At 44.0% G+C, this 19,488-nt stretch overlaps 1 protein-coding gene across 2 annotated transcripts; it reads right to left on the bottom strand.

Moving 5' to 3' along the window:
• Positions 1 to 3,507: 3,507 nt before the first annotated feature.
• elf2a (E74-like factor 2a (ets domain transcription factor)) lies at positions 3,508 to 19,468 on the bottom strand. 2 transcript variants are annotated; one of them, XM_085414539.1, is made up of 9 exons: positions 19,187 to 19,468; positions 16,770 to 16,853; positions 14,841 to 15,096; positions 13,680 to 13,787; positions 9,666 to 9,779; positions 9,284 to 9,367; positions 5,591 to 5,783; positions 5,107 to 5,361; positions 3,508 to 4,764 (listed from the first exon to the last, which is right to left on the bottom strand). In XM_085414539.1, exons 2-9 carry the CDS (start codon positions 16,842 to 16,844, stop codon positions 4,257 to 4,259), a joined length of 1,593 nt encoding a protein of 530 aa, XP_085270665.1. In that variant the 5' UTR covers positions 16,845 to 16,853; positions 19,187 to 19,468; the 3' UTR covers positions 3,508 to 4,256. The 2 variants fall into 2 exon arrangements, with proteins under 2 accessions (XP_085270665.1, XP_085270656.1); XM_085414530.1 differs by having other exon boundaries at positions 9,666 to 9,782; positions 19,187 to 19,467.
• Positions 19,469 to 19,488: the final 20 nt, after the last annotated feature.

Genomic DNA, 19,488 nt, shown 5'->3' on the forward strand with positions numbered 1-19,488 from the left:
ATCAGTTTTAATCTTTTAACTTTATGCATCAAGCAAAACATTTAATTATATGCAACATTTTCTGACTTGAATAAATTAGTTTAACATTTAAACCTATTTTCTACACATTCCAGCACATAAAATAAAATATTTTTTGTGTTTTCACTCACTCTTTCAAACAGATGCAAGTAAAACACAGCAGAAAATAAATAAAGTCAAAGACTCAGCGGTCCTTTTGCTCTATTTTCACCTGTAAAGCAGGAGCAGGGTAGGCGGAGGTTTACCCTGGTGCAGGTGTGCTGCGGTCAGTTGAAGAATCCGCGCGAGTTTCTCTGTGAGGTTCCCATTACGTCGTAGCTACTCGGTGCTTGTTGGAAGTTTAGGGGTTTTTTCGCTGTAAAAAGAAGTTTTCTTCCCACGCACAGCGGACACTAATGTTTTTGTCACTTTTTATGGAATCAAACTCAAAGTAAGGTCAGTACTTCCACGCTTTAAACGCTGCACGCTCATACTCTCTCTGCACTCGATATATGATCCATTGTTGATCTGCACACAGCTGCTGTCACCAACGTCGCACTTGCTTACGTCACTGTCATGAGACATTCTCGCAAAAAAAATCACGGTTTTAGTAACGCAGTAACGCAGCGTTCCTACGGGAAAGTAACGGTAATCTAATTACCGATTTTGCAATAGTAATCCCTTACTTTACTCGTTACTTGAAAAAAGTAATCAGATTACAGGAACGCGTTACAAGTAACGCGTTACTGCCCATCTCTACTAGAGAGTTTGTAGTCTGGAGATGTGGAAGTGGAGCAGGTGGAACAGACAGAAGGGAAGCTGAAGAAGAGCAGTGAGCACGTGTGGAGAAGATCAGATACATATGGAGGTTATGAAGCACTTTGAAGGTAAGAAGCACTGAGGTGAACTGGAAGCTTATATTTTAAGGTAAAGACCCTAAAATAGTACAAGGAAAACTGCAACAATCATTTGACCCCCTATGAGTAAGCGCTTTGGCGACAGTAGGAAGGAAGGTGATTTATTAAATGTATGAATGTTATTCTGCTTGATTCTAATCTGCAGCTGAGTCTCTTACACTGATGGATAACACCGAAGCAAGAACACCTGTTCAACCAATCACATTCATTCGACTTTGATCTGCAACAAACTGAAGCAATCATCTCTTTTTGAAACATTGTTGCGTTCAGCTGGTATATTTGTATGTTCTGTATATTGCAGTTTTCACATCTCTGGAAAAGTTGGCAGTATTAAGGATCATTTTCTGTGGAAGAGCTGTGAATGAGACTCATGGCTGACCATTGGATTAGTTTGATGCTGCCAACACTTTCCTGTGCCCACGCTGGCAAACCCTGGGTTGAGTTAGAAAGCTGATAACCAGCTTTGCGTGACCTTTTATCCTGGTCCCAGTGTTAGGGTCAGTGAAGCCAGAAAACAGAAAGACATCCTGGATATGCTGACGTCGCTCCGTGGTGTGCAGGACTCTGGGACAGCAGCTGGACTGCACTCAGTCATTACATGACGGAAACACCAACGTCATCTCTTTTAATAGTTTATACTGTATACACAGGTCATGCTGATGAATAAAACAAAAAATCAGATCAGATGTTAATCGAATTTATTTGCTCTCACTTCTCCTTAAACATGTTTTCAATGTTAGTTTTACTTCAGAATTGGCGACTGAAACAAGTATGACTCATACGAACATCAGGGGAGAAAGACCTGATAGATATAACCTCAAATAAAGTCAGTGTTCAGCCTCAGAGGTGACAGTCAGCGAGGGTTATGACAGCAGTGTATCAGGAGCCGTGCTCGCCTGACTGCTTGTGAGGCGAGCAGGTCTGTCACAGTGATACTGTGCTTGGCAGACATCTCCGAAACCATCAGAGCACTTTTGCAAACAGGCTCTCTCTTGACAAACTGACCAGATATCTGAAGATTAAACCACTACATGCTAAAAACATATGAAAAGTGTAGTTAGTGAGACACAAACAGGATATTTTAAGTATAGGCGAGCTTTGTTAGTTTCCAAATTTCTGTTGTTGGTGCTGAGAAACACCCACTGAAACAATGGTCACCAGGCAAAGCAATGGATTTGACTCAATCAGCTTTAACCCCGCCCCCTGACTTTGATGGGCGGGTCTGACAAATAAAATATATTTTAATTATTTTGGCACTCCTGGCCCTCCTGGCCCTGCGCCTGTGTTCATTAATTAATATATCATTAAATAACTTACTAAACATGTCAATAATTAATTAATGAGAGAATTAATTAATTATTTAATGGTGCATTTGATTAATCAATTTTGGCACTCCTGGCCCTCCATATGTCACATGCCACTTGAGGAATATTTCAGCTAAAATTCATTAATGTTAATTGTTGAAAACAAAATAATGTAAAAACAGTCAGAGGATTCAAAACTGCACTGATAATAAAAGATAAAACTTAGTTTAACAATATATTTTTCTCAACAGTCATCAGGTTATAATTAATTATATAATTATAATTAACAATTTCTTTCTTTTTCTTTTTTTAGTGCAATGCCTTCGACTGTCAGCTTAGTGAATGAAGCATAATAACCACTGACTTTGTGACTCTTCATCACCAAGTGTTACAAATTTATTGTTTTTTAAAAATCTATTCGTTTTCCTTTAGCTGCAGGAGTGTGGCACTGAAATAAGGTGCACTAAAGAAAGATCTACTTCTTTCAGCTCTTGGTGAGCTGAAGGATGGCTTCATCTACTGGCCACTGGATGCTTTCAAGTGGCCTGAAAGGAAGTGCCTGATTCTAGAGGAGATCCTAATCATCCTTTGTCTGCAGGAAGTGCATTACTACTGTCACACTTTAGTAGCTGGAGCCCCATAGGCTGGTGTAGGACGCAGCATGGAGGTATGGACCATAGGGGGAGGGAATACATTGTGCATCCTCAAACAGCATCTTGAGTGAGATATTTGCCTGCTTTTTGCCATGTTTGTGGACTTTGTTTGCCATAATAAAAAGTGAATTTGACTGCCAAGACTAATAAACACTCTAATCTTTACGCTCCATTCTATCCATTTTCTGCTGCTTATCCAGAGCCAGGTCACAGGGGCAGCAGCCTAAGCAGAGAGGCCCAGGCCTCCCTCCCTCTCCCCAGTCACCTCCTCTAGCTTATCTGGGGAACACCAAGGCGTTCTCAGGCCAGCCAAGAGATCTAATGTCTCCAGCATGTCCTGGGTCTGCACCGGGGTCTCGCCTAGGAGGATCCTTGTCAGGTGCCCGAACCACTTTAACTGGCTCATTTCAACGTGGAGGAGTAGCAGCTCTACTTTTAGGCCCTCCTAAAAGTAGAGCTGCTATTGGGCTATTTCCTAGGTAAACTAATAGGAGTCATGTTATACTTTGTGCACAGACACTGAACTGAATCTGTAGGGTGAGCAGGAGCATTTTTCTGTGGACCTGGTGTCCATCAGAGCTTTTTAATAAACCACTAAGCTACTGTTCAGATGGTTAAATGAACCCACTCCAGACATTCTGAATTAACATTTGTTTTATACATATTTCAGTAAAATCTACTTCAATACACTGAGAGTACAAGAAAAAAATCATAATATACTTCTGCGGAGCACACAATCAGTTCTTTTTTCTGGATGCAGATATCCTTGACCCCCACTCTAGGGACAGTAAAAAAAAGAGGATAACAGTGGGAAATAGTGACAGTCCTGTTGAGTTCAGGAGAGCTCTGCAGACGACCCATGAAAGCCTGAAACAAGCGCCAGTTTCAGTCATTGTGAATGTGTCTAAAGCAATGCCCCACTTACTCTGCCATTTAAGTTTTACAGTCTTAAAGTCTGTAACCCAAATGTGAAAGGGGCTACAGAGGAATTCAAACTACATGTGTACTGATACATACTCGTCGAGTATCAAAAATCCTTTTTAAGCTTCCGTTTACAATAAAGTCCTGCTAGCCTCTTATGTTAGCTTTGATTACAAAAACAACTTGTCATTTACGATCTAAGGCCGCCCACGTTTCTGAGCTGCGAACCATCGATGTGTATGTCTAACAGTCCCTTTCGTCCTCTGCGCGGCTTCAGCAGCCAGATAGTCAAAGTGTCTCCTTAGAGACCAGCGTCGGTCGGACGGTCTAAGCCAATAAGGGAGAAGCTCAGTTATGTGTCAGGAGGAGGTGGTGTGGGATGTTCCCTGCACTTCCTCAGTAGTGTCCACAGTCACTTTCTGTACATCCCTCTCCACACCAAACCCCCTCGGGGACCCTGGCTCTCAGGATGATAGTTTTTCCACTGACACTGCCGGCGAGCTGGAGGTGGGCAGGGCCTCTGCTGCCACGTCTGATTGTACTGCGTCACGCTTTGGGGGCTGAATGGGGCTTTTGGTGGGGGCTAAGTGAGACTGGACAGACATCTGTGGCAGCGCCTGAGCCATTGTGGCTGGTTTGGCCAGGATGAGCTGCGGTTTGATGGCGGCCTGCGCTAGCTGTGCAGTGACAGGTTTGGCCTGGATGAGTTGCGTGACCTGGCCTGATGGGTTGGCCTGCATGAGCGTTGCCAGCTGGTTGGCTGGGATTGTGATGATGGTGATCTTCTCTCCTGCTTTTGTCCCAGCAGGAAGCATGGTGGGCAGTGCCTGGATCACAAGTTTAGGGGCAGTGCTAGCAGAGGTGCTCGCTACAGTCACTGGGACTCCTGTGGTAGTTGTGAGGATGGGTGGAGAGTTTAACGCCATTTGACCTAGCGAGTTGGTCATGACCACTGGCATAGCTCGGATGGGCCTGCAGGGATAGACAAGCAAAAGAGTAAACACTGAATACATAAATAAATAAAATCACCACACATACACAACATGTCAGGATCCACACTAAATGTGCTCAATGCTGATCATATAAACTTGAAGCATGTGATCCTCAGTGCACCACATCCAAACAGATCATTTCTCCTGTATAAGACCAGAGGTTCATGATCTGATCAAACAGCACAAGGTTTCCCCTAAAACAGTCTTTGACAGTTTTGTAGAGCAGTAGTGAAAATTAGCCTTAATGTATGTATTTGTTTAGAGTCGGACAATCACATCCTACAGGGCACAGGAAGACTAAATGAGCACATGTCTGTCTGACCTGGTGGTGGTGTTGCTGGGGATGACAGTGACGTAGGTCTGCTGAGGCTGGGAGGTGGTGAGAGACGTAGCGCCCAGGGTGGCCTGGCCCTGCTGGCGAGCCAGATTCTGACTGGACACCACGGTCTCGCTGTCCTCCACTTCCTCTGCCTCCTCGTGATCATCGATCACTCGAATGTTTTTGGGCATGTCTTTAAATTGGTAGGCCAGCCGCTGACCCTCAACTTTGGCAAGGATGCCACGCTGGTAGTAATACCTATACAGAAACAACACATGGAGTATGAACTCTCCAGAACATCAGGATAGGCGGTCAAAACTCATGTCAGAGAGTAAAAACATAAACTACTTTCCCTCTGAGTTCATAAAATAATTGTGAGTCATTATTTGGTCTTTCTGTCTGTTTGCGTCTGATGTGTCTTTAATCATCGTGTCCTGGTAAATCCCGATTGCAGACTGTGATGTGCTCATGGAGCAAAACAGCTCACCTTAGGGCCCGGCCCATAGTCTCGTAGTTCATGTCAGGCTTGTTCTTGTGTTTACCCCACAGTTTAGAAACAGCCTTTGAATCAACAAGTTTGAAGATGCCCTTCTCTCTCTGCATCCACTTGATGTATCTGGGACACGTGTTCTTATCCTGCAGAAGCTCCAGCAGAAACTCCCAGAGGTAGGTGGTGTTACCTGTGGAGAGCACATGATACACGGACTTTCAACACTGAGGTCCTGAAAATGCAGAAAAGCAGTCAAGTTCAAAGACTAGTGCAGATTATTATTATTATTATTATTATTATTATTGGTGACGCCTGTCTCAGTCCCGTGTTTTTATTTTATTTTTATATTATTCAAAAGCAACCAAAGGAAATTCATTCAGCCGACCTCATTCAACATTTTTTGTTTCATTTGTTAAAAACAGCCAACATGACCCGGTGTAAAATCGATTTACCCGCCTTGATAAATGGCACTACGGCACCTGACTGTAAGCTTTTCCAACCTGATAGACCAGGCTGATAGATCGATGCAGTGACTGAAATTACTCAAAGAGCACATCAACGACTCGTCTAGGAGGCCCAAACAGAACATCATAAAGATCTGCCTCTGATATTCACCAATAAGAAAGACACTTGTACGGTAAAGTGTTGATATCCTTTTTGCTATCCACATTACCCTACAAGTGATATATTTTGTACTTCTGTGGTATTTGACCACATTATTATGCTGGTAGAGCTAGCTCGAGCCACCCAGGCTGGTTTGGGTAAAGCTGGTATGTTTCTCATTCTTTCTTTAAATACAACAGCTTAAAGATTTTGAATGAATGCTGATGAAATGTGTAGGGAATGTGGAGTGTGGTCATGCATGCACCTTTGACCTCTTCAAGGTAGAATAAGGTGAAAAGGTCTTAAAATTCTCCTTCCTTTGCAGCGCTTAGGGAAAGATCCTGGTACATGGGAAATTACATTTTTCACCCAAACGTCACATCTGACCTGCAACCTTACTTTTACATTTCAAATTGACCCAAAATGCATTTTTGTTTTGACTACAAACCTGGTGATGTACATGAAAATAACAAGCTGCCTCGGTGAAGGGTTTGTAGTTGCTACAGTGGATGGGATATGTGTGCTTAGTCGTAGTGCCTGTGTTTCACCAACTCAGCCATAAAGTGGCAGGCCACGTAAAATCAAAGAAGTGCTGTCAGCAGATGCTGAGGTGCCAACTTCCTGGATAGTCGATCGCTACAGAGCTCAAATTTCATATGACCTTTAGACTGGCTCGAGAACAGTGAATAGCGAGCTTCATGGAATGGGTTACTATGGCCAAACAGCTGCATCCAAGCTTACATCACCAAGAACAATGAAGTGTTGGATGTGAAGTACGGACTACAGAACGCCGGTCCATGTATGCGTTCCCTGCTAGCATCTTGCACCCTGCTGCAATGACTGCCTCAGCTTACCGAATGCCGTTGATGCGTTTTGTCCTTTAAGAAAAATTTATCACAAAATTGTTTCACAAAAAGTTTCGCATTACTGTTAAAATCCGGCCCAGAGTTACTAAAACTGTTGTTACTACATCTGCAGACTTTGTGACATCACGTTGAATTGATAACAGAGTGTAACTTAACAATATAGAAGTAATTTCTACTTGACGAATGATCTGATAAGCCAGAACATTAATTTATGTCAGCTCAGTAAGAGAAACAGTTTCCAGGCAGCGCTGCGTTCATGAAAACTCAGACATCTGAGGTAACTGTGAGAGCATGTGCTCGCCTCCTTGAAACAAACTGAATGTTTCAACAGAAACAAAAATAACTGAATATCAAATATGTAACCTTAAATTTATGGTCTTCACATAGTGTAGACTGCTGTTTTTGGTAGTCTTCTAATGTCCCATTTTTGTGAAGACACCATGAGGATGCTTCAGTAGTTTTCTCACATTTCCAAAGACCCAGGCCAACCAGCTGATAACAGCTACACACCCACGGACATCTATCACGTTAACACTGGTCGAACACTGGTCGAACGCTGGTCAGTGTAAATGTCTGAATGGTCAAACTGAGTGTAAAGTTTTATTTATTTTATATTTTCAAAACTTAAGTTGTTATCCTTTAATGGGTGAAGAGGTTTTCATGAAAGTTATCAAAATAATGTGTAATATAATTCAGTTTGATTTATATAGCCTCAAATCAACACAGTGGGCTGTGAAAAGAATCCAAGGTTGTTGTTTTTTTTAAAGCACCATCTCTTGGTCACACTCTGCAACTGAGTGAAAGGGGCGTGTTTATAGTGGAAACTACCAAAGGTTAAATGGGGGGGCTCTAATCGGCTGATGTCAGCTGATGGCTGAAGTGGCAGTTTTCAGTGGTTGTATCTGTACTACAGATGTGTCACATAACGTATTTTTTCCTATATTTACTTTTTGCTCTTGCACATCCGGCCAATGAGCAGACTGAACATTGTCACATGGTTTTTAGTCACATTTTGATTTGCTTGGAGTCACATTTTTCTCCAAACCACAGGGAAAAACTTACACACTCATCAACTGGTTTGGACCAGAGCACTTTACTGGAAAAAGATGGTCCTTCATCAAAACACCCGATCAACAAACTCTGACATGAAGAAAAGTGAAGCATGTAGGTGCTTGCATACACCTTGGCTTTACACAGCAAAAATCTACAGTAAAGCTAAAGGAGTTAAAATATGCAGATGGACTGTTAGCATAGCTTTATACCATGTTTAACTGGTGAGAGCTCCTGTTGGGTTTAGGTCAGCAACAGAACCCCCCCCCCCCCCAAAAAAAAAACCAAACAAACAAACAAAGGGAACTCCAACCTCTTCTAGAATATTACATTTTTTTCAATTCAATTATATTTACACAGCGCCAAATCACAACAACAGTCGCCTCAAGGCGCTTTGTATTGTACGGTCGACCCTACAATAATACATACAGAGAAAAACCAACAATCATATGACCCCCTATGAGCAGCACTTTGGCGACAGTAGGAAGGAAAAACTCCCTTTTAACAGGAAGAAACCTCCGACAGAACCAGGCTCAGGGAGGGGCGGGGCCATCTGCTGTGATTGGTTGGGGTGAGAGAAATATCTGTTTTCTGCAGAGCCCTATTACACTCACTGTCTCCACTCAATCAACCTTTGTCTGCTGTGACGTGCCTGGGAATACCGTAATTATCCTAATATCACTAAAAAGACCAGAGTCGCTGCTTTTAGGAAGCCCTGAAATTCTGTCAATTGAGCAAATGGTACCAGAGTTACAGGTTTTACAGATGTTCAAAAGTGCAAAGTGCCTGTCTGGTAACAGGTTAGGCTTTAGCCGGTTACATTTGGCAGCGTGCTGAAGTTGGCAGCTAACCCATTAGCTATTACTACCTTGATGAACATTTACACCATCAGAATGTTATTAAATGTGCATGTATAAGGTTACAACAACACATACTCGTTCACTAGCACAAATAAACACAGACAGCTTACCCAGGAGATAAAATACTGTCACAACTATTTTTTCTTTTGCCTTCCACTAACATTTAATCGGTAGCTGCAGCTCCCTTTAAGTAAGACAAATATGCAAAAATCATAAAGTGGGAAAATACTGTATCTGGGTTATATCCAGTCATTCTAGGCTAGCAGCTAACAGAGACAGGAGCTGTCTACAGGCAGAGAGCAGCTACAGACCTTTTCCCTCTCTTGGCCTCTTCTTGATGCCCAGATCGAAGGAGCCGTTGGAAGAAGGCTGGTGTGTCTTAGCCTTACGTCCACCTGTACAAACCCACACATAGATCGAGCTTATTCTTCTGCCACATTGTCTGTTGAGCTGATTGACTTTTCATACTTTATGTTACCTTACTCCACTCATAAGTTGGAACAAATCTTGGCATACGGCAGCTTTCAGAGGAAGTTGTCTTTACTGAACTACCTCGTTTGTACTAACACAGCTTCATGCTTTAACTAGAGAGCTGCCTACTGTTGCTTTACAGTTGTACAGCTTTAGAATGAAAAACTGAACATCAGCAAACAAAATAAAAGGTGACAACAGGTGAGCTGTGCTGACACTGACCTCCTCTCTTCTTCTTGGCTACAGGTTCACAGCCAGGAGGGATGGGGAAGCTCTCTTCCTCCATGGGTCCACACTCTGTAGACACCTCCACCACCGTTTCCATCATCACATCATCTGCTGAGGGAACACAAAACAACACTATTCTCCTTCTGCTGCATCATGAAGTGAGACAGACATGAAGACTTTCAGACTGTGTACAACAATAAATTTGGCCTCACATTCTCATAAGATTCTTCAATATCTTCGATATCCAACATCCACAATGACGGCGAAACAACTAGTAGCTCAGTGTTCCAACATTCGAAAGAAGGGACTGCTCTCACAGCTAGAGATTGACGAGGTACAACACAAATGCTACGGCAAGGAGGAGTCAGGACACCAGGTCAGGGGGGAGATATCATCACCCCCACCCGAGATTGGGTACATAGCCCCAAGTGCGATAGGAGAAGGATCGTTGAGTGCGAGAGGAACTGACCTGAAAGATAGGATCATGGCCAAGCTTGAAACCTGGATCCCCCGTAGCCGGTTACCAAGATTACGTGAAGTACCCTCAGAAGGTCTGCTAGATGATGTTAATGCAGCACTACGGACGATACCTACAACCACGATTACCGACACTAACAAGCTGATCTACAATACGGCAGCAGTGATCAGTGAGATGCTTGGCTACAAGTTGAACAGCCACAAGGGGCAGTACCCTCCATGGAGAAGGAGGCTAGAGGGCAAGATCAAAGTAGCACGGAGGGAGGTTAGCCAACTAATGGAGTTGCAGAAAGGTGCGGCAAAGAAGGTGCATAAGAAATACAGCAAGCTGTCCATACCTGAGGCCTTGGAAACTTGAGGAGGTACACCAGAGAGATAGAAGGCAGGAGAATAAACCAGCTGTTCTCCACAGAACCAGCAAAGGTGTACTCTCAGTGGCAAGGGAACAATAAGAGAACAGCACCACCAAGGCTGGAGACGGAGCAATACTGGAAGAGCATATGGGTGAAGGATGCAACCCATAACGGCAATGCTCAGTGGCTAGAGGATCTGAGGGCAGACCACAGCGACCTCCCTGAACAGGGTCCAGTAACCATCACAGTGGCAGATATCCAAGAAAGGGTCTCCAGTATGAAGAGTTGGACAGCACCAGGGCCCGACATGGTTCACGCCTACTGGCTGAAGAAGCTGACTGCACTCCACGAGCGTCTGGCAGCACAAATGAACCAGCTGCTAGTTAACGAGAGACACCCGAATGGCTAACCGAAGGTCGGACGGTCCTGATCCCCAAGGACCCCAAGAAGGGAGCGGTCCCCTTCAACTACCGACCAATAACCTGCCTCAGTACTACATGGAAGCTCCTGTCAGGCATCATATCGGCTAAGATGAACAGGCACATGGGTCAATACATGAGCGGGACACAGAAAGGAATTGGCAAGAATACCAGATGCGCAAAACACCAGCTACTGGTAGACAGAACAGTCAGCCGAGACTGCAAGACCAGACTGACCAACCTGTGTACTGCCTGGATTGATTACAAAAAGGCCTATGACTCAATGGGGCGACCGTGGCTCAGGGGGTTGGGAATCGCATCTGTAACCGGAAGGTCGCCGGTTCGATCCCTGGGCTCTCTGTCCTGGTCGTTGTGTCCTTGGGCAAGACACTTTACCCTACTTGCCTACTGGTGTTGGCCAGAGGGGCCGATGGCGCGATATGGCAGCCTCGCTTCTGTCAGACTGCCCCAGGGCAGCTGTGGCTACAACTGTAGCTGCCTCCACCAGTGTATGAATGTGAGAGTGAATGAATAGTGGTATTGTAAAGCGCTTTGGGTGCCTTGAAAAGCGCTATATAAATCCAATCCATTATTATTATTATTATTATTATAATGCCCCACAGCTGGATACTGGAATGCCTAGAATTGTACAAGATCAATGGGACCCTAAGAGCCTTCATCAGGAACTCAATGGGGATGTGGCGTACAACACTAGAGGCCAACTCCAAGCCCATAGCACAAGTCACCATCAAGTGCGGGATCTACCAAGCAGATGCTCTGTCCCCACTGCTGTTCTGCATAGGCCCCTCAGTGAGATCATTAACAAGACTGGCTACGGATACCGACTACGGAACGGAGCAGTTGTCAGCCACCTCCTGTACATGGATGACATCAAGCTGTATGCCAAGAGTGAACGAGACATCGATTCACTGATCCACACTACCAGGCTATACAGCAATGACATTGGAATGTCGTTCGGACTGGAGAAGTGTAGTCGGATGATAACAAAGAGAGGGAAGGTAGTCAGAACTGAGGGGATTGAACTACCAGAAGGCAACATTGCAGACATAGAGGACAGTTACAAGTACCTGGGGATCCCGCAGGCAAATGGGAACCATGAAGAGGCCGCTAGAAAAGCTGCAACCACCAAGTACCTGCAGAGGGTCAGGCAAGTCCTGAGGAGTCAGCTGAATGGTAAGAACAAGATCCGGGCCATCAACACGTACGCCCTGCCCATGATCAGGTACCCTGCTGGGATAATAGGCTGGCCAAAGGAGGAGATAGAAGCCACTGACATAAAGACAAGAAAGCTCCTTACCATGCATGGAGGGTTTCACCCCAAGTCCAGCACCCTGAGGCTGTACGCTAAGCGGAAGGAAGGGGGCCGGGGACTGGTGAGTGTCAGCACCACAGTCCAGGATGAGACAAGGAACATCCAAGAATACATTGGGAAGATGGCCCCAACTGACCGAGTGCTCAGTGAATACCTCAGGCAGCAGAAACCCACGAAAGAGGAGGGAGACGAGGAACCATCATGGAAGGACAGGCCCCTGCACGGTATGTACCACCGGCAGATAGAGGGGGTGGCTGATATCCAGAAATCCTACCAGTGGCTGGACAAAGCTGGACTGAAAGACAGCACAGAGGCACTAATCATGGCAGCACAAGAACAAGCTCTGAGCACAAGATCCATAGAGGCTGGGGTCTATCACACCAGGCAAGACCCCAGGAGCAGGCTGTGTAAAGATGCCCCATAGACAATCCAGCACATAACAGCAGGGTGCAAGATGCTAGCAGGCAAGGCATACATGGAACGCCATAACCAAGTGGCTGGCATAGTGTACAGGAACATCTGTGCCGAGTATAACCTGGAAGTCCCGAGGTCAAAATGGGAGATGCCCCCAAGGGTGGTGGAGAATGACCGAGCTAAGATCCTGTGGGACTTCCAGATACAGACGGACAAAATGGTGGTGGCTAACCAACCGGACATAGTGGTGGTAGACAAACAGAAGAAGACGGCCGTAGTGATCGATGTAGCGGTTCAAATGACAGCAATATCAGGAAGAAGGAACACGAGAAGCTGGAGAAATACCAAGGGCTCAGAGAAGAGCTCGAGAGGATGTGGAGGGTGAAGGTAACGGTGGTCCCCGTGGTAATCGGAGCACTCGGTGCGGTGACTCCCAAGCTAGGCGAGTGGCTCCAGCAGATCCCGGGAATAACATCGGAGATCTCTGTCCAGAAGAGCGCAGTCCTGGGAACAGCTAAGATACTGCGCAGGACCCTCAAGCTCCCAGGCCTCTGGTAGAGGACCGAGCTTGAAGGATAAACCGCCCGCAGGGGCGTGCTGGGTGTTTTTATATATGCTCATCAGAAGGTTATTGGTTTGATCCCCCCCTCTGCATGCCAAATATCCTTGGGCAAGATGCTAACCCCAAGTTGCTCTTCGATGCATCCATCGTACTATGAATGTGTGTGTGGAAAAGTTAAACAGAAAGTACTTAGAACAAGTGCTTGTATGGGAAGTTGTGTAAAGCTCTTTGAGTAGAAAAACGCTATATAACAACCAGTCCATTTACCAAAGCATCGCTATATCACTGATATCATGATATGAAACTTTTATGTTGATTAAACATTTATCCCTGTATTGTTGCACACAATCCGATATGGCACCACCCTCATGGACACTGCAGGTAAGTTGCATAAGTCACACATGTAGTGCTTTGTGTGACACAGATTCTGTCATTCATCAGCCTGTTTACCTGTGCTGCGTTCACTGTGCATTCCTCCGGGAGACTCCATGTGCAGAAGCGCTTCAGCAGCTTCAAACGTTTTGTCAAAACACACCATGTCGTGACCTGACATCTCCACTGCAGAGAGAAACCGACTGTCAGTACATACACCTCTGCTAGAAACAGGCTGGGAGCAGCCCTATCATTTTAAATAACTACAGAAATTTCATCTTGGACAAGAAAAAAACCACAAAAGGGGAAATAAAACCCAAACAAACAACATAACCTCAACTAATATGAAGTGTTACTTCCTTGCTTTGGGGGTGTGCAAGCTGTCTGTTCCTTCTTTCCCATTTCCTGCAATCTGACTAAAAGACTTGGGCATCATTCCTGCCAGCAGAGGGCAGTCTACAACAACACAAGCTCAACTTTCTGGTAAGCAAATGGGTTTGTACTACCAGGTTTGTTTATACAGGATCAAATTACAACATAAATCATGGCACTTTATACTGAAAGGTATAAAGTAACCAGATAATCTAAAGTATTTGGGGGAAAACATTTCAAAAATAAAACAAATAAAACAAGCACTTTGTGATGGTGGGAGGGAAAATGTCCCATTAAACAGGAAGAAAGCTCCAGCAGAGCCAGATTCACTGTGGGGCAACCACCTGCCATGACTGGACGGGGAGGAAGACAGATGTACTGAGTAGAGAAACACTCAGTGCATCACAGTGTATCAAAGGAAGGATAACTGAGGGGAATTCAGGGTTACCTGAACCACGTTAAAGCTCATAGATTTGTTTTTTTGCAGCCAACAAAAAGACAAAAAGTAAAACACAAACAAACCTGATTTCCTCCAGAGCAAGATAGTGATTTACTTTTGGAAGAAGTGAACCACTTCCGTGGTACAGAAAACCCAGTTTGCCACCTGGATAAGACTAAATCCTGCTTCACAGTACAGGCCTCTGATCTCTTACCAAGGCCAGAAAACGTGCAGGTTTCAGTTAGCTGAGCTTCAGTTCTATTTAATATCAAATAAATAATAAATACATAAGTAAATAAATGAAGTCTAAAAAGAATTTAGAAATAATGGATTAAGCTTCTTTTAACCTCCTACTTCAATCATGTACAGATTTCACACACAGGAAAACACGACATTTTTCTAGAGAAGCCATCACTCAGAGGACTCACCAGTCTCCGTCACCTCTGTGACCACCTCCTGCTCCTCAGCCACATCCTGCATCAGGTACGTCTCATCATCGTAGACCAACACCTGAGCAGAGTAGCACTCCTCCACCTGAGCGCTGGGCACCTCCTCTACAATTACTGCAGGACAGCCTTCCTCCTGCAGCACCACCCCCTCCTCCTCTTCCACCTCTTCCTCCATGATCACTGCATCCACTTCCTGCTGAACCACTTCTTCCTCCTCCTCCTCCTCAGCAGGCTGCTGCTCACAGTAGACACAGTTTGACAGATGAAAAAAGACTGTTTTTACTGCTTTTAGAGACTTTATTGCAACTGAAGACTGAATGCATGACGCCTGAGACACAGACTGTATCAGTTCACTTCTCTCTTCGTGACATGTGCACAGACTCTGGCTCCACATTAAACTGTACCAACCTCATCATCACTGCTGTTTTTGTTTAAACCTGGAGGGTTTTGATTCATACGCTGCTCCTACATACGTTTGCATTGCACGTCTGTTTTAGTTGCAAATGTGGCTCACGTTTCCATGGAGACAGCGGCGCGCTACAGAGCTGTGCGTTAAAGAAGCATCGAAGCGAAGAATTTGAGGTTTTTTTAATATTCAAAATACTCGATGAATCGTTGCAGCCATAATATAGAATAGATTTTCTTAGCACCATAAAAATGAAGAGAACATAAACAGAATAAATCCACATAACCAAAACAATAAATCGTCTCCTGTTAGCAAAGCATATTTTTCAAACAGTGTTTGGAGTCCATCTTTAGCAGGCTGGCTGTTCTGATTTTCAGTTTTATGTAATTTCCATTTCATGGAGTGTTTTAATGTTTCTACAGCTTTCAAACAAGCTTTATTTGGATTTCATGAAGGACATAACAGCCTCAAGAGACACGAAACCTGAACCTTTCGAACAGCAGACTGAGCTCTCCTTTTGGCTAAATGTTACTTCTGATGCATATCCAGTCTCGCTTTTTTCTCCTCGATATTTCTTTACTCTTCTTGAATGCAGCATAGTTCCCTCCCAGCTGTTAACACAATGTTATGCTACTTGGCTGTTAGCATTACCAACCATGCTGTTAAGTGGTGTCATTTTGGAAATGTGTAGTTATTAGCTGAAGACGCTCAAACACAGCTGAGGTTCTATTTTACTTGCAGATCAGTGCTGAATTCACTGCACTGTTGTAGTGATTTGAACCATTTCTGGAAATCAAGTTAATCACTAAGCTCAAACAAATTATGCATGAAACGAAAAAGGTGTCATGTGTTGCTGAGTCACATGATCTGAGTTTTTCTAACAGACCGTGGGATAGAAAAACAAAAACCGGTTCATAAGGGAAACAATATATTAACAACCCCAAATAGGAACAAAAGTTCTGGCCAGCTCAGTCCCATTCCAGTTAACTCAGTTTAGTCACTCTGTTTTGGTAATCCATCCTAGTTTAGTTAATTGAATGTAAAATACTCCACTTTGGGTTTTCCGAATTAATCCACAAAGGGAAAACTAAATAAGGAAGTCAGAGGTTTGGCAAACAGAATCACAATGCAAAGCCAAGCCAGCAGCCAATCAGATCATCTGGCCAGAAGGATGTACAGCGCCGGAGCAAGGTTGGCTGTTCTGATAGCGTGGCACCCCATCTGAGCCATCTGACACAGGAGGACCAGAAATCGCCGGAGGTAAGTCGAAATACAGTTGTAGAGGCCAACTTCATACTTTGAATTTGCCGGCTAAAACACACTGACTGATAAAGCTCATAACAAAGGAGATAATGGCCTGAACACTCCTACTGCATCAAATCACAGTGCTCTAACTCGTCGACTGTCAGCAGAGTGTGGAGGTCAAACACAAACATAATTACATTATAAAACACACATTCAAAAATAACAAATATGGCCACAATGTTGATACAAGCATTTACCTGTTGGGGGTCCTCCACCACAGTCACATACTCCACTATGTTCCCACCACCATCTGACACCACCACAGAGGTCATCACTCATTCCTGCAAAAACAAAAACAAATTATTGCAATACTTCATGATACAATTGAGATTTTTTTTAATTTGTAACATTGCAATTACATATTGCGACTTATCAACTTTTTGAAATGCAAAGTTAAACTTTATCAATATCTATTTTACTGAATAAGATAAGGCTATTTGTTTTTTTGCTGCAAAATGACATTGTTAAGCATAATGACCACTGTCACTGAAACCTGCCATAAAGGATGGAGTTCTTCTGCAATTATAGGATTTTAGTTTGGCCACTACACACAATCTTTTCCTGGTAGTACAGCAATAACAGGGGGAATCAGTGAAAATCATGGGTTGGTGCCCACATACACAGAAACTCACATTTAACTATTACATTTGTTGTTGGCAACCTTCTTGTTTTATAGGATTATACCCAGAATACTAACAGCTGGCAGCCAGATGAGCCGTGTCCCCACGACTTGTCCTTATTATTAAAGACTCATTGAGACTGATGACAACATGTTGGCAATCTGTCTGTATTTATAACTCACACAGACGTTATTTGCAAGCTTTCAACAATCTCTCTGAGTGACTGCAGTCAGTCCAAGTCAAGCTGTGACTGTTTAAAAAAAGGTTGCCTCCTATCAGATGAGATGAGCCCTCTCGTTCAGAGTATTCCCCGAGTTCACTTAATAATATATCATATTTGGTGTCAATACAATATCAGCATACAAGATATCACGATAAGATACTGTACTGATGTTTTTCCCCCATCCTAAGTGTTTGCATCTGTACAGGGTTGGGATCATAAGAAGCCCACGCTGACCACAGCTCTCCTTTTAACATTGTGGTTATAAAGGATGAAATCTCTTTCATTAAACTGAATTTTGGTGATTTTCAGGGCTGCAACAGTTCAGAGTATCTGGGATTATTCGATCATAAAAATGATTTCTGGACAAATTCTTTGCTTCGATGCTTCGTTTAAGGCACAGCTCTGTAGCGCTTCAATGTCAACATGAACGCCAGCGTTTCACCCACATCTGCGACTAAAAGCAGACCTGCAGTACAAAAGCATTCATGAGCAGCGTGTGAATAAAACGTTTCACAACAGAAACACTGATAACAGAACAGCAGCAGTGATGATGACGCTGGCATAGTTTAACGTGGAGTCTGTTTACACGCCGCGGAGAGCAAAGAGGCGGAGCCGTTACCGACACGCTGAGCTCGGGTAGAGTGACAGAAAACAGCAGCGCTGTTCCTGTGATCACCATTAAAACTTTTACTGGGAAAAGCGAGCGGGAGTCCTTCATCAAAGCTTCCGATCAACAAACTCCGACATGAAGAAAAGAAAAGCGAACTTTGCAGCTGTTCCAGCCACCGCGGTTTGTTTTACACAGCGAGAAATCTGCAGTAAGGCTCCAGAAGTAAGAGCTGTAATAACATATGCAGATGAGCTGCTGACTTAGTCTCAGACCGTGCTTGAATTATACAGCTTATAACTGACTTATTAATTGTGGATGGATTCATCTGCCTGATATTTATTTACCATTCAAACTGATAAATTAGTAATGTTTATGGTTGTGAGCAGCAGACAGTAGCAACCTAACTTAGCCTGAGCACTACAGCTCTATAAAGTCAAAACCTTCAAGTTGCTCAGTTTGTATGAGAAGCTTAAATGTTTAGCAGAAATTCGAGTTTCAACTTTATTTTACTTTTAAACGCAACTTTTAACATTTGGAGTTTTTTTCTGCCTGTGCACTGTTTACACAGCCAAGATCCAGAACACACACAGCTCCGAGGACAGGATAAACGAGTCGGTGCTGTGGGCTAACTTCCAATATGAGCACTTCACAACAGTAGCAGTCCAGAGTAGTAGCTGTGTCCGTCAGGTCTGACACGACCGGCTGGTGTGAGGAGATCAGACAATGACCGTTCACAGCACGCAGGCTGATGTTTACTTCCTGAGTAGGTTGGCGCCGCTATTTGTCACCGAGTCTTAAAGCTTCAACCTCTACAGCTAACCTGTTAGCTAATGCTTCTGCTGTTTCCAATAAAGACTCATCCATCTTACTTAATGTTGCTCGTAACTTTGTCCACGCGGCATTATTTGTGTGTAAAAACGTTTTCTTATTGCGTTATCACGACTGTTTAGCAGAAGCTAGCATTAAGGGGAGTTGTTGAGCAGTTAGCGCTATATAAGAACCAGTCCATTTAGCAGATAGCTAGCCAACATGAACATCGTTTTTATTATACATTTTATACCCGCGCTAGGTAAATTCTATAACAAATATGACATGTGCAGTGTGCACTGGTCGGTAGCAGAATCTGTTGACATGTTAATGCCTCGAGTTTTCTGTCCTTACCTTGTTTTGCTTTTGCTGATGAAAAGTCAGTTCCACGGCTAGCGCTAGCTGGGCCCAATGTTTGCTAAGTTAACCAAGGCCAAAACGCTTACTTCGCTTGCATAAAAAGATGTTTGCAGCGGGTCTTCGTTACTCGGAAATCGCTTCGCAGACGCCTATAAATGTTTTTCTTGAACACAAACCCCAAAGTTGTGTTTCCTTCGTGCTATCCTGTAGCTTTCCGGCGCGCCGCCTCTTCGCCACAACCGAGCCAGGTCAGGGCACGGTACGCCGTGACGTCAAGACGACGTTCTTCCTTGAAA

This window comes from Rhamphochromis longiceps, linkage group LG2 (genome assembly GCF_057381845.1).
Source record: "Rhamphochromis longiceps isolate RC_006_pf linkage group LG2, R_longiceps_female_GT1.1, whole genome shotgun sequence".
Lineage (NCBI taxonomy): Eukaryota > Metazoa > Chordata > Actinopteri > Cichliformes > Cichlidae > Rhamphochromis > Rhamphochromis longiceps.

Excerpts from the sequence above, each read along its gene's own strand:
- elf2a (XM_085414530.1), bottom strand. The coding sequence starts at position 16,844 with ATGACCTCTGTGGTGGTGTCAGATGGTGGTGGGAACATAGTGGAGTAT. Across the intron at positions 13,788-14,840 it reads CACAGAGGTGACGGAGACTG|TGGAGATGTCAGGTCACGAC; the intron begins GTGAGTCCTCTG and ends TTCTCTCTGCAG. Across the intron at positions 5,784-9,283 it reads GAGGCCAAGAGAGGGAAAAG|GTAACACCACCTACCTCTGG; the intron begins GTCTGTAGCTGC and ends TGCTCTCCACAG.